Raw genomic sequence first — 13547 nt, forward strand, 5'->3', positions numbered from 1 at the left:
ATCCGAATTCATTTTAAGAAGTTTAACTTAGCCTACAAAAGAGGTTACAGTGGAAAATGAGAGAGAGGAGAGATACCAACTAGAGAGGAAGGCACACTTGCCCGCAGAGCCTCTGGTTGACCCAGACTTGAACGAGCCCAGAGCAGAAGAAGGCGGGGCTGAGACACGGGTCAATCTGTAGGCAAAACTGGTGGACCCCAAATCCCTCACCCCACCCCACCCCGTGGCTGTCCATATATACCTCCATATATACGATTTCTTTTAAAATCGATCATCAGAGATGGACTCAGAAACACGGGTATGGAAAAGAACAAATTAATCTAGAGGCTGTCCTCGGAAAAATGCACGTACAAGTTGGCACCTGAAGGGTAGAGCCCCTAAACTTCCCCCCAAACCGTCCAAAATACCAGCAGACAGGCACGCACCGCCTCGCGCAAGGGGCTAGAGGACTCTTCTGACAAGAAACGGAGGGGCCCAATCGAAGATCTTTCAAAAGCCACAGTTGTGCTCAGCGGATCCCTACGGTGAAGTCGGCAGTTTGAATGTTGGTCCACACAAACTGGTTCTAAGTAACATTTTCTTGCTTAAATAAAACTTCTCAGCTCAAGAGAGATCGATGGAAACAAATACCTGCAAGTTAAGGTCAAAATAGATTCCAAGACCCAAGATGTACATCTAAACAGAGCAAGGTTGGAACTTAGGTTGTAATAATTACACTAATGAAAGTCTTTTATATTATATCAAGAATTCACTGACATGAATATTCAGCCACTTAGGAAATTGAGTTTAAAACGGGAATTAGTCTCTGGAGAGCTGCATAGGAGTACAAGATAGAACCAACAGTGCAACATTAAATTGGTAAGCTACTGGTCTATACCTCCTTATAATCAGTCTGCTCACCTCAGAGCAGAATTTGTTCCCAGAGCCGGAAACTGAGGTCTGCCTAAGGAGCAGGAGTTAAAAAGGCTCAGCTGTCGGAGTAAGAAGGACTGGAGATTTGGAGGTAGGGGGGAGAGACTGAGACACTGCAAATCTGGAAACACCAAAAACAAAAAACAATTCCTCATTCCTAAAGAAAACTTTAGTCTTGCCCTCTAATCCTCAGCATCTTTGACCCATTCAGAAGTTGGACTGCCTTCAATCAAAACATACTTATTTCATGTGGCCATGATTCAATATTGGGGGGGGGGTGAAAAAAATCATTATTATCTGTAAAAATTGTACGATTTCCTGAAATGGAACCATGAATTATAAGGACTGGCTTGTAGCTATTGTTTGTTGCTTTATTTTTATTCCATTTCTGTGAATTCTTGGGCTACTTTTTTCAGCTGGTCATAAATTTGGTGACTGGATCTTGGATTGAATGTCATGGCTGCAGAATGACTATACCAAATAAAAAGTACTTCAATAGTATACATTTGTTTTAAAAGACCACATTAGCACATTTTGGTCAAGCTCATGTTTCCCAACCGTGGAAAGCCATTACCCTCATTCTTTATAGCCCATCCCTGTCCGTGAAACACGTTTATAATCAGAACATCCCCCTTAATCCAGTCTAGAGAGATTTTGGAACGCTTGAGCCACTGAAAATTGTTTTCTATTTTGTTCTGTGGATCTGGAAGCACATCAGAAGTTCCTTGGGTGTTATTCAGGTTAAGATCAGTTTTAGGAAAGGTATTTGCTTATAATCTGCCTGACACGTTTCCAATAATTCACCAAGCTTTCCCTTTTTGTAGTAACTTTTCAAAAATTCTGAGTTATTTCAGATGCAGCAGTTAATTGACATGGTAATATACTCATTCTGATTAAAATTTATGTGAAATCAATTTTGAGGGTTGAAATTACATGCATTTAATAGTAAAAGTTGCAATGTTAGTTTTGTTGTGTAAATTTATAACAGTTTTTCATTTGTTTGGGTAGTCTTAAAATAACCATTGGACAAAACCAGTCAAGTTGAAATGTGGCCATTTCTATGCCTTCTAAAATGTGTTTGTGCCCAGGTCTTTAACTACATAGATATGTAGAAAGATCTACAATCATAAACTGGGAGATCTCTTAACATATAAGGAACCTATTAAAAAGTAAAACTTACTTCTGCACGCCAAAGCACAGAATTTCAATTCTTGTCACCCTGGGTCACAGAAAATGTGATCATCCACATTTCTATAATATGTTATCATGACAGCAATTGCTTCCAGCACCAAAATTACTCCTAAGTTTCTATAGTTAATATATTACAAATATATTACTGTTTTGAAACATTGTCATCTTTACTTGAAAGTCTATTCTTACATATAACTTAATCTAAATTTGAACATTGTCATGAGAAAGATAATTTTTATTGTCACATTTATACTTGTGATTATAGAACAATGCTGACCAAACAGGTTATCACACTTTCTGAGGACCAATTGTCCTTCACTATTGCTTCCTAATGTTATGTGTAATTTGACACAGTAAACTCATAAAAAGAAAATAAACAACAGCAAACACACACACACAAAGCTAAAAACAAAGAATTACTTTGGAGTATTTTAAAGTGTCAAAAGAGGTGCGCCTGGGTCACTCAGTTGGTTGAACCTCTGACTTCGGCTCAGGTCATGATCTCACGATTTGTGGGTTTGAGCCCCGTGTCAGGCTTTGGGCTTTGCACTGACAGCGGCAGAGACTGCTTTGGATTCTCTGTCTTCCTCTCTCTCTCAGCCCCTCCCTTACTCGCGGTCTGTCTCTCAAAGATAAGTAAATGAATATTAAAAATAAGTAAAGTGTCAAAAGAATTGTCATTTAACATTCACGTTTAGAGTCATGTAAACGTGTGCCAAATCCCATTACATAATCATAGGTGATACCTCCTTATCCCTCTAGGTACACGTCTCTTTCTCAGTTGGCCAGGTCACATGCGCTGAAATTTAAAGGAGCATTTGTCAGCATCAAACACTTAGAATTTGTCTCTGGTTGAGACGATCCCTATACAAACACGTCTAGAGTCTTTTGTCTTTGGTTCAAGGTCTCTTTCGTGATATTTTCTAATAGGTCACTTTTGTTGTTTACTATTATTATTACTGTGCCCCAGAGGTAACCTACCATTTGTATTGAGAACATCTCTCTTTCAGAGCCACATTCCAGTCGACACTTTAGTTGGATTTTATTTTTTTTTCAATATATGAAATTTATTGTCAAATTAGTTTCCATACAATGCCCAGTGCTCATCCCAACAGATGCCCTCCTCAATACCCATCACCCACCCTCCCCTCCCTCCCACCCCCCATCAACCCTCAGTTTGTTCTCCGTTTTTAAGAGTCCCTTATGCTTTGGCTCTCTCTCCCACTCTAACCTCTTTTTTTTCTTTTTTTTTTCCTTCCCCTCCCCCATGGGTTTCTGTTAAGTTTCTCAGGAAGTTGGATTTTAATAATCCTAAGTGGTCCTCTGATGTGGGGAAGGACCCAAATGGGCACATTTCCACACAAGAGATCAAAGAAAAAAAGCAATTAGCCCTTTTTTGTACAGGTATCAACATCTTCACTTGCAAAACATTTCCAAGCCTTAAAATTGTAGCTAACTCCCTTTTCCTGCACTTTGGAGCCCATAAGAGTAGGTAAAATAAAGTAATATTTTGAAACTTGGAGATAATAGTTTGACAGCAATGCTGGAGACTAAATTTGACAAATAAGTTCAAAGAAATAATAGCTGTGTGAACAGATTATCATGCCCACCTTATGGCATGATAATTAGCACTAAGTAACGTATGAAGAAACTATTCGTTACGTGGAAACAACATGGTGCCTGACCTTGGGGAGCTAGTCTCAGACAATGTCTTTGAAGTCATTTCATTCTTGTGCTTACTTCAAGTATCTTAGACATGTGTCTTTATATAGTCCCCTTGAGGGTAGGGACCATATTTGAATTACTCCATGTGTTTTCTCACAGAGAACGCTGAAGATTGAAAATTGGATATTATATGGAAAAAAATAAATCAGTAAATCTCTTCTACTGATTTTCTATTATACAAGGATTACATGAATTCTTGCTAACTGTAAAAATGTAAAAACAAGTATACGGAATAAAAACAAAACTTCCTGCCTTTAGGGGTACCTGGCAGGCTCAGTCGATGGAGCATGCAAATTCTTGGTCTCGGGCTTGTAGGTTTGAGCCCCAAATAGAGTGTAGAGATTACTTAAAAATAAAATCTTAAAAAAAAGTTCCAGCCTTTATGTCATATATACCCCTCAATTCTCACTGCCTTCCCCATTGGAGATTCTATTAGCAGTTTGGTACATAGCTCCATTTTATACATACACTCTTGATTTTAATTCCATGTAATTAATACTCTTACAATGTCAGCATTTATGATTGCTAGATTTATATAACATTGGGCTTTATTTAGAACTACTTTATTGCTCTAAAAACACTTTTAGGAAAGAATAGCAGTTTATGAAATGCATTTTAATCTGTAGTATGGACATCCCTGTATTTTCTCAGTATTGAATTCTGCTTATACTTGGCTTATGCAACAAAAAACTGGGTCTATGGTAGGCTGGTGGTAGACTCAGTTAATATTGATGAGTGAACATTTGGTAATGAAAATGCCCCCCACCCCCCACCACTGTTTATTTGGTTACTGGTCTTGGTTATTTACTCACATTTATTCTTCTAGATGTATTTTAGGATTTCTTTGTCATGTCCCCCCCCCCCCCCCAAATACTGCTGGGATTACAATTGGCATAGTATTTTAATTAATCTGGAGAGATTTGACGTGGTATGTCTTTCCATTTGTTCATGTTTTCCTTTTATTAAACTTCATGTTTTGGGGGCACCTGGATGGCTCAGTCAGTTTGGCGTCCGACTTAGGCTCAGGTTATGATCTCACTGCTCGTGGGTTTGAGCCCCGCCTCGGGCTCTGTGCTGACAGCTCAGAGCCTGGAGCCTGCTTCCGATTCGGTGTCTCCCTCTCTCTGCCCCTCCCCAACTCACGCTCTCACTCTCTCTCTCAAAAATAAATAAACATTAAAAAAAATTTTTTTAACTTCATGTTTTCTTCACCTGCATAATCGCTAAACTGAATGAAATTGTTTTAGTATTGTAATGGGATCTTTTCTCTGATATATCTCTTCTTAATTATTGATAGAATATAGAAAAGCTATATAATTTTTAAATATTAACTTTATACCATCTCATTATTTTTTGGTAGATTCCTTTGGGTTCTCAAGGTAAACAATCATATAGCTACAAATAATTCTTTGGTGATTTTCTATAACAAAATATTTTGTAATGTTAAAACTTGCATGCCTGAAATAAATTTTATGTGCTAGTGGCATAGTGCACAATAATGCTGGATTTTTTTTTTAATTTTTTTTCCTTTTTTTTTTCAACGTTTTTTTAATTTTATTTTTGGGACAGAGAGAGACAGAGCATGAACGGGGGAGGGGCAGAGAGAGAGGGAGACACAGAATCGGAAACAGGCTCCAGGCTCCGAGCCATCAGCCCAGAGCCTGACGTGGGGCTCGAACTCACGGACCGCGAGATCGTGACCTGGCTGAAGTCGGATGCTTAACCGACTGCGCCACCCAGGCGCCCCAATGCTGGATTTTTTAAAGACTCCTGGATTCAATTTAAAATAGTATTTGAGGGGATTTTTACATCTTTATTTTGACAAATCAAAATTGAAGTAACTCTTTCTTTGTAGGTTTGTCATCTTTCAGGAGTCAGCTTCAAAGTAATACTGGCTTAACCAAAGAATTAGGAAAGTTATCGTCTTTGATTATCTCTTGCAAAATAGCTTTCAAAGGAAACCAACTGAATTAAGTGCTATTGGGCCAAGCCCTGGGATAGATGTGTAGGAATCAATCTTGAATAATAGCATGCTGTGACCAGTGGCATTGTGTGAGGCATTAGGCAGGCCCTCAGAAGGTGGAAGAGACTCCATCATCCCATCTTCCTTTCTCAGAGATCACCTTACTGGTTTAAAAATAGTAATACATTATCAACCTTCCCATGTGATCTGGCAAAATATTGACACTACTCTTGAGGAGAAGCTATAGGCTTCAACAAAGACACTGGACATAAACATTTTTGTATTATCTCTTTTATAAATCACGTTCAAGATTGCTGTAAGCATCTACACTAGCATTCTCCAACATTTGTAATGCAACATTAAATGCAACCCTAAAATCATACAAAACATTGAGATAACTTTTAAAGAAGGATATAACCTTTTGCAATGAGATGTATTTTTAACTGTTTTGCATTTAATTAGCATGTAGATCATCTGGCAATTGCAAAAGCCAGACCTTAAGATAAACTTATACAAACAAAAGTAACCTTATTTTGGCTTCAGAACACTGAAATAATATTTTTTCAAGGTTGAATGTAATATTTATGCTTAAGTGTTTCCTTAAATAAACTTCCTTAAAAATGTTCACTAATCTTGCTATCATTGAATACACACCTCCTCCAAAACAGAACCTTCAGGAAAACATTGGTGCACCTCCTGGCCTATCATAATTAAAGTTGTAGTATAACTAAACAGGGTGGAAGGAACTGCACATAAGAGAAACTTACAACCTTGGGACCTGGAATATTAATCAGTGGTTAACTGCAAACTGAGCTCTGAATTACCATCCGTAGGGATTCCTTACCACAACCCACTGATTTCACTGGTCTTCTTAAGAGTCACTTCATCTGAAGGCCTGATCATAAAAAACCAAACCTCCCATAGCTACAGGAAAACAATTCATTTCTTTGGGGTTGGCAGGGTATAATTGGTTTTAAAATGCATTACTATTACATCTTTTCTTCAGAATGGAAATAGCTTCAACATTTTTATGATTATAAAGGAGTGTACATTTGTTGTATTCAAATAAAAAAGTCAAGACTGAAAGTTACAAAGAATACGTTTTTAAATCACCTATAATTCCTCTACCCAAAGATCACTACTGTTAACATTTTGGTTTATATCTTTACAGAATTTCTAGTCCAGTAAATCTTCTAAAAAGGTTCATACTTACTTGCATATAACTAAAAATACCTTATCTTCAAAATAAGCATCTTGTATTTGTTTAAATATTCTGTATTTTTGGAGCTGTTTTCAGTGTATCCTCTTATATGGAATAAAAACATGTGGATCTAAATTATTATATAGCACTTAAAGGAATTTTAAAACTCCATGTGAGCCAGTGTTACCTTCATTAGTCACCAATAATATATAGTTTATGTATCCATATTGACCAAAAATAATGTCTTGTTATTGCATTATTAATCACTCATAAATTGAATGACTGGAGGTGGGGAAGCAGAGATGGGGAGGAAATTTTTGTTATATATCTTTTTATGCTATTTAAATGCTTTGTAATTCTGCCTATTCAAAAATTTTAAGATAAATATATTTACATATGTACAAACATATATGTTATTAGCTTAATATGGCATAGCTTGCTTCTACAAATTCCATAACTTACTAAGCACCCAGAAAAAATGAAACCACTAATTGTAACAGCATCAGCTTATGGTTGTGCAATGGAAAAGTATTTTTCTTTTCTCCACAAATAGCTTTAATTTAATTTCCATTCTATAAAGGGATGCCATGACAGGTTTAGAGTACCATGTTTGATTCACTGACCCAGCACAGGCACCTCAGTGTCTTTTCCATATGTTAGCATTTGGCCTAAGTACACACACACACACACACACACACACACACTCACACATACTCACACACACAGAGGCAACAGTGTGGTATAGAAACCATCTGAAACTATCCCTCAGATGCATTGGAACCAACTGTCCTGAGGTAAGAAAAATGGCAGAAATTCAAATTCCAACCTTAGGGGGTTTTTTGACAGGTAAGTTACTCTGGCTCTTGGTTATGTAGATCATATTTATCACCTTTAGGCAACATCTCTGTGATAAAGATGCCGCTCAAGTTTGTGAGTTAGTCATACTAATCTACGCAGGGCTTGAATCTCCTTGATTTTGACTTTTTTTTTTTTTTGCTCTTTATTTGCAGGTAGTGAAGTCAAAGTTATCCAAAGAATATCACTTTATCAGAATGAAACAATCAAGAAATCATATTGTGGGAAGATATTTCAGCAATCAAAGCAAACGACAACAAGACTCTGTAACAAATTCTCAATCACCATATCATGTCAGAGGTCCAGTTAATCAGGTTTGCTCTGAAATCCTTCTCAGCAGGATGTGTGCAAGTAAAAGGACTGTGTAGACTCCCTGCAGGAGGACTGAACTTGGAATTGGAAGCAAGCCACTCACCTGGACGTGGTCTAAGAACCAAATCCTACACATCACGGGTATCTTGGATTGACCACACACTCATGCATGCTGGCACACACATAGACACCAATGCACACATGGCTTTAAAAAAAGTAATAATAACACTTTTATTCCTACAGCTTTATAAGGTCAATATATGCACTTGACAATCACTTGGTTTCAAGGGGAAAGCTAGAGCTTGAAAAAGGTTACTTGAAGTATAATCATAAATTGGAACCACTGTGGGCTAGGTATTGCATGATGATAATAAAGAGAAATATAGACACTTGAATTATGTGGACAAAAAGGATAATGGTCTTGAGTATTGTGTTATCTTCTCTATCGGTACATTAATACTGAAGAGGGGAAAAAAGCAGTTACATTCCATTTGCAAGTAGGGATTGTGCTTGTGTTTTTTACCAGGAGAAAGAGTGATGTGTACGATAGCTTAGACTTTGTAATCTAATGCTTAGGAAAAACATTTCTTCCTATACTTTTTAAATTTTACAATTGAAAGGAAAAGAACAGGAATGCCACACAGGGAATTCGGAGGGATTCTAGGAGAGACATAGGAAGTGTAGTAATTTACAGTTAAAACACCAATGGATTTAACTTTGCACTCTTTGTACTTTTCAGTAACATTCCCTCCTATCCTGTCTGTGAACTTGGATGGGTAACTGCAGTCTAAGTTGATAACAAATGTAATGTTAAAGTGAGAAACAAAATGTAGTTCCTCATGTATTACTTTAATGTGTTTTATTGATGATACTACTTAAGAAAGCTTTTGTTTGTTGTTAGAGGCCTATGTGATTTAAGGTTACGTTTTATGTAAATATTTTCAAAGGATTAGGCATTTGCATAGGCATTTATTTTCATAAAGCATTTGTATACGTCCACAAATACCATGTTATTGGTAACTATATTTTGATTTTTCTCATCCAAATTGAGAGTAGGAATAAAAATATTTTTTTATTAAAACTGTGGCATACATATATAAAACATACCTAGTTCTAGTATTGAGAACTTTCTCTTCTATATTTTAATTTCAAAATAGTGAATTTCTTTATTTTACGTGTTTTGTTGTATGCTATCCCACAGTTACAATTGTGTTTTAAAGGATTATTTTTCTTTTGGGGAAAAATAAAGCTGAGAGTGTTATTCAATACATGTCTGAAATTAACAACTGTACAAATACCTCAATTTCATTACCATACAAAAAAAGAGAGACTATTTTGATTGATCAGTTCCTTGGTATGAATATCCACCTCTTTAAATACTCTATTTTTATATATATTTTTATATGAAAGTAAACATGAATTTATATTTAACTGTCTTAAGTTATATTTAAGCACAACTATCACTTGATATAAACAATACATATCTGCCTCTGACAGATGATAGATTTTTTTAAGTGGTACAGAATTAACCTTTAAAATGAAAGATTTGGGGGCACCTGGGTAGCTCAGTCGGTCAAGCGTCCGGCTTCAGCTCAGGTCATGAACCCACTGCACGTGGGTTCGAGCCCTGCGTCCAGCTCTGTGCTGACAGCTCAGAGCTTGGAGCCTGCTTCCCATTCTGTCTCTGTCTCTCTCTGCTCCTCCCCTGCTCGCTCTCTGTCTCTGTCTCTCTCTCTCTCTCAAATATAAAATAAAACAAAAAACATTAAATGAAAGATTTTTCTAATATCTGCAACTATATGCAAACACTATTTTTAGGTTTTTGACTATTTTTTAGTGATATAAAATGTTGCCAATTCATGCAGCCTCTCATCATGTTTTAATGTATTATATGCTCTATAATAGGTTTATAGTCATGGATGTTTCTTGTAATTTACTGTCAACCTAATTATAATAACCATCTGACTGAGGTTAGTCCTGCATTTACCTCTTCACCATTGAAATAATAATAGATTTTAGAAACAAGTGTAACAATACTATTAATAAATATATTACTAGTAATAGTCTGTGTTCAAAGAGTATCTTTCATTTTCATTTTTACTGGAGGTATACAACCATAGAGTGATTACTTGGCAAAGATATTATCATACACATTCAACTATTTGAATGTGGTTTAATAGGATAACTGTCTAGTTCCTTCCAATCCTGATATCCTCTGAATTTTGATCAGATGAACTCCCTGCTGTCCAACAACCAAAACTTTTGAACACAGTGCAGTGAAGTGTTTTTGTTTTTTTTTTTAAAGATAAGGCCCTGAAATGCTAGGATTATTTTCTTTACTCCTTAATTGAAAAAACATTTTATTTTACTTTGGGGAAATAGGTGTGTGTATGTGTGTGTGTGTGTGTGCATGTGTATTTGTATGTGCTTATCAAGTTCATCATTTGAGAAAAAAAAGAATAGGTATTTAAACAAATTTTTAGATGTAAAAGTTAAGGAAGTGTATTATTTTTGGTAAGAACTGATTAGTATCCAATCTAAACTGAACTAAAGAAAACATTTATAATATTAAAAGGCAAGAATAACTGCATAAGCATCCAAGCATCACTGTTGACATTGTGTGTGTGTGTGTGTGTGTGTGCATTTGAAAGCACAGTGAGCTATTTGCAAGCCATCCAGGTAAGCTAATAGGATCCTGTAGGGACATATGAAAAAGAAAGGCTCCCCATTCCCTGCCAGTTGGGCTTACCCTTGGGTCATCTGATCTTCCTCCTTTTAGTTACCCCTGTGCTTAGCAGTCTTCTCTACAAAACAATAATTTCCACTTAGAAAGTGTTGGAATAAATCACCGATTTTTGAAATGGAAATAGTTCTGGTAATATTTATGAGGAAAATATAATGCTGTTGTGTATTTGAAGTTTCTTCTTTCAGTTCCATTTCACTGAAAGATTCCAAGAAGAAAAACAGAAACTGATCAAAAAAATATGTAACCCACTAAAAGTTATTTCAAAGCGGTAATACTTTGGCATGGTCCGGAGACGGGGGTCTAATACAGTAATAGGGTTAAGAGCTTAGAGAGGCGGTCAGCGTTAGGATCTTATTAATTATCATCTTATGGGTCCTTAAGTTGAGCAAAGACTTAAAGAATCATCGGTATCTAAAATTTTTCCCTGTGAATTTTCTACTTTGCAAAAAGAAAAATGTTATCAAAATCAGTGGCTAGGATTATTGTATTTAAAATGAACAAACATAAATTTGAGTAAGCTCAGGGCTGATAACTCCAAAAAATATATATTCAATTGCAGAATGAATCTACAGCAGATTCTGAGTATTTTGACTCAATCAAGGAGTCCTTTCTCTGCAAATACTACAGTAGTTTGTTTTTTTTAAATGTGTGTTTTAGTTCAATTGATTTTGATTGCTGTTGGAAACTAAGGCATTTTGATAGATCACTTTGACTTAAGGGGATGAACCAGAAGTTGTCAGAAAACCCAAAGACCTACTAAAGACAGCAGGTTAGTGCCAGGACTTCCAAACTAGACTTTCAATTTGGCAAGGCTTCCAAGGTTTCAAACTGTCAAGGAAACTTTTATCATGTTTTTATTGCTGTAGTAACTACTATTATCAACTTCCATATTTTTTTTATGATTCAGTCACCTGGTGTAGGGGGCTGTGGATCTCATTTTTTCTAACTGATAACAGACCATGCAGTCCTCCTAAAATGGGGCTCCATTTGTTTTCTTTATGTTCGCTGAAATATAAAGAATTTGTTTTATGGCTCTATTAAATGTCGGATCACTATGTTTTAACACACACAATACACAATCAAAACACTAATGCTTAAACTTCTCAAGAATACTTACAACTTGTAAGTATATCTGCAATGTAAATGAAGATAATTACTTAAACCCAACTAATAGGAAGAACAAAATTAAACAGTTGCTTTTAGAGAAAACACTATAAAAGGGGTGTTATATATATTCCTACAAGGCCACCATATTTAGGTAGATGAAGTTTGAATTTGATTTATGCTGAGGGGCTGGTTATGAGGAGACAAGTTATATATCTAACCAAGACATTTTTCTCAGGATAGCAATATATTGTTATTTTTATTACATGAAAAGGTAATTCTTATAAAATTTATTTAAATGTTTTGATATTTTAAAAAGCAAAGAAATTATAATTGGTTATTTGTACACCAGAATTCAGAAATAACATGGTCTCATGTATATATATATATATATATATATATATGATGTATTCAATTGATTTTCAACTGTTTAGTAAAAAATTTCCTTATTTTATGGTTGGCTGGTGAAATACATCAATTTGATGCAGGTTTTAGTGGTAGGCTAAATGATATAATGATGATGGTATATGACTTATTTATATATTTTGTTCAATTGTATTTCTATTTTTTTCCCTATAATAAAATCTGTTCAAAATGTGTAGATTTGAAATCTTGGCATATGGCATCAAGGTCAACATTTTAATATTCTTCACACTCTATGATATGAGTTTTTATTTGGTCTATAATTTGTATGCTTTTGAAAATAAATCATAAATTTGAATATTAGAAAAAAAGTTCAGACCATTAAAGTAAAAAGGGCGTATGTTGTAACATCTAACCAATTGTATACCCACTTAAAGATAAGAGGTTGTCTGGTCCTCAGGAGATCTTACATTAATAGTTGGAATTGAGAATTCTTGACATCTGTCTGCAGTGAATACATTTAGTTGAGAGGATGCTACAAATGCCCACATGGAAGCAAACGTGGCTTAAGTGAATCCAGTCAGCCCATCGCAATCTGAACAGATGGAAAGGAGAGTCCCCAGCATAAGCTTTCCTCTCCCACTGGGTTCTAGGACAGATAGAGGTTATGAGCCCCTTCTCCAGCTGCCTTTGACGGACCTCGCCCATCTCCTCAAACCTCTTCCTAATACACAAGTCCTCATTCCTAAGGAAAAAATAAATAATAATTTTCAAACTTCAGGGGACCAAAATAGCAGCTGAATGTGCATTTAATGATACTTTCTTATTTACAATCTGGAAAAATAGAAAATGACTTCTAACCTTCAATACAGCATATCCCCTGGAGAACTTGAAATAGCAATTCATTTTTCAGCCATGGAATCATTCACCCACCATGACATTTCCTGCTTGTCTTTACCTTTGTCTTTGAGGTGGAACTTATGCAGTGTTTTCTGTGTGCATTTAATATGTGTACATGTGTAATATGTGTACAAGATACACTTTTAAACTTACATTTTTTTTAAATTTTTTTTCAACGTTTTTTATTTATTTTTGGGACAGAGAGAGACAGAGCATGAACGGGGGAGGGGCAGAGAGAGAGGGAGACACAGAATCGGAAACAGGCTCCAGGCTCC

At 35.8% G+C, this 13547-nt stretch overlaps 1 protein-coding gene across 4 annotated transcripts in view; it reads left to right on the forward strand.

Annotated features, from left to right (window-relative positions):
• The window catches only part of CPED1 (cadherin like and PC-esterase domain containing 1), a 272086-nt gene extending 259478 nt beyond the window's left edge, over positions 1–12608 (forward strand). For all 4 annotated transcript variants that reach the window (XM_043589341.1, XM_043589342.1, XM_043589343.1 and 1 more), the window contains one exon: positions 8003–12608. In XM_043589341.1, the coding sequence (XP_043445276.1) occupies positions 8003–8215 (213 nt within the window). In that variant the 3' untranslated portion in view covers positions 8216–12608. The remainder of the gene's footprint in view (positions 1–8002) is intronic.
• The last annotated feature ends 939 nt before the right edge of the window (positions 12609–13547 follow it).

This window comes from Prionailurus bengalensis, chromosome A2 (assembly GCF_016509475.1).
Source record: "Prionailurus bengalensis isolate Pbe53 chromosome A2, Fcat_Pben_1.1_paternal_pri, whole genome shotgun sequence".
Taxonomy (NCBI): Eukaryota; Metazoa; Chordata; class Mammalia; order Carnivora; family Felidae; genus Prionailurus; species Prionailurus bengalensis.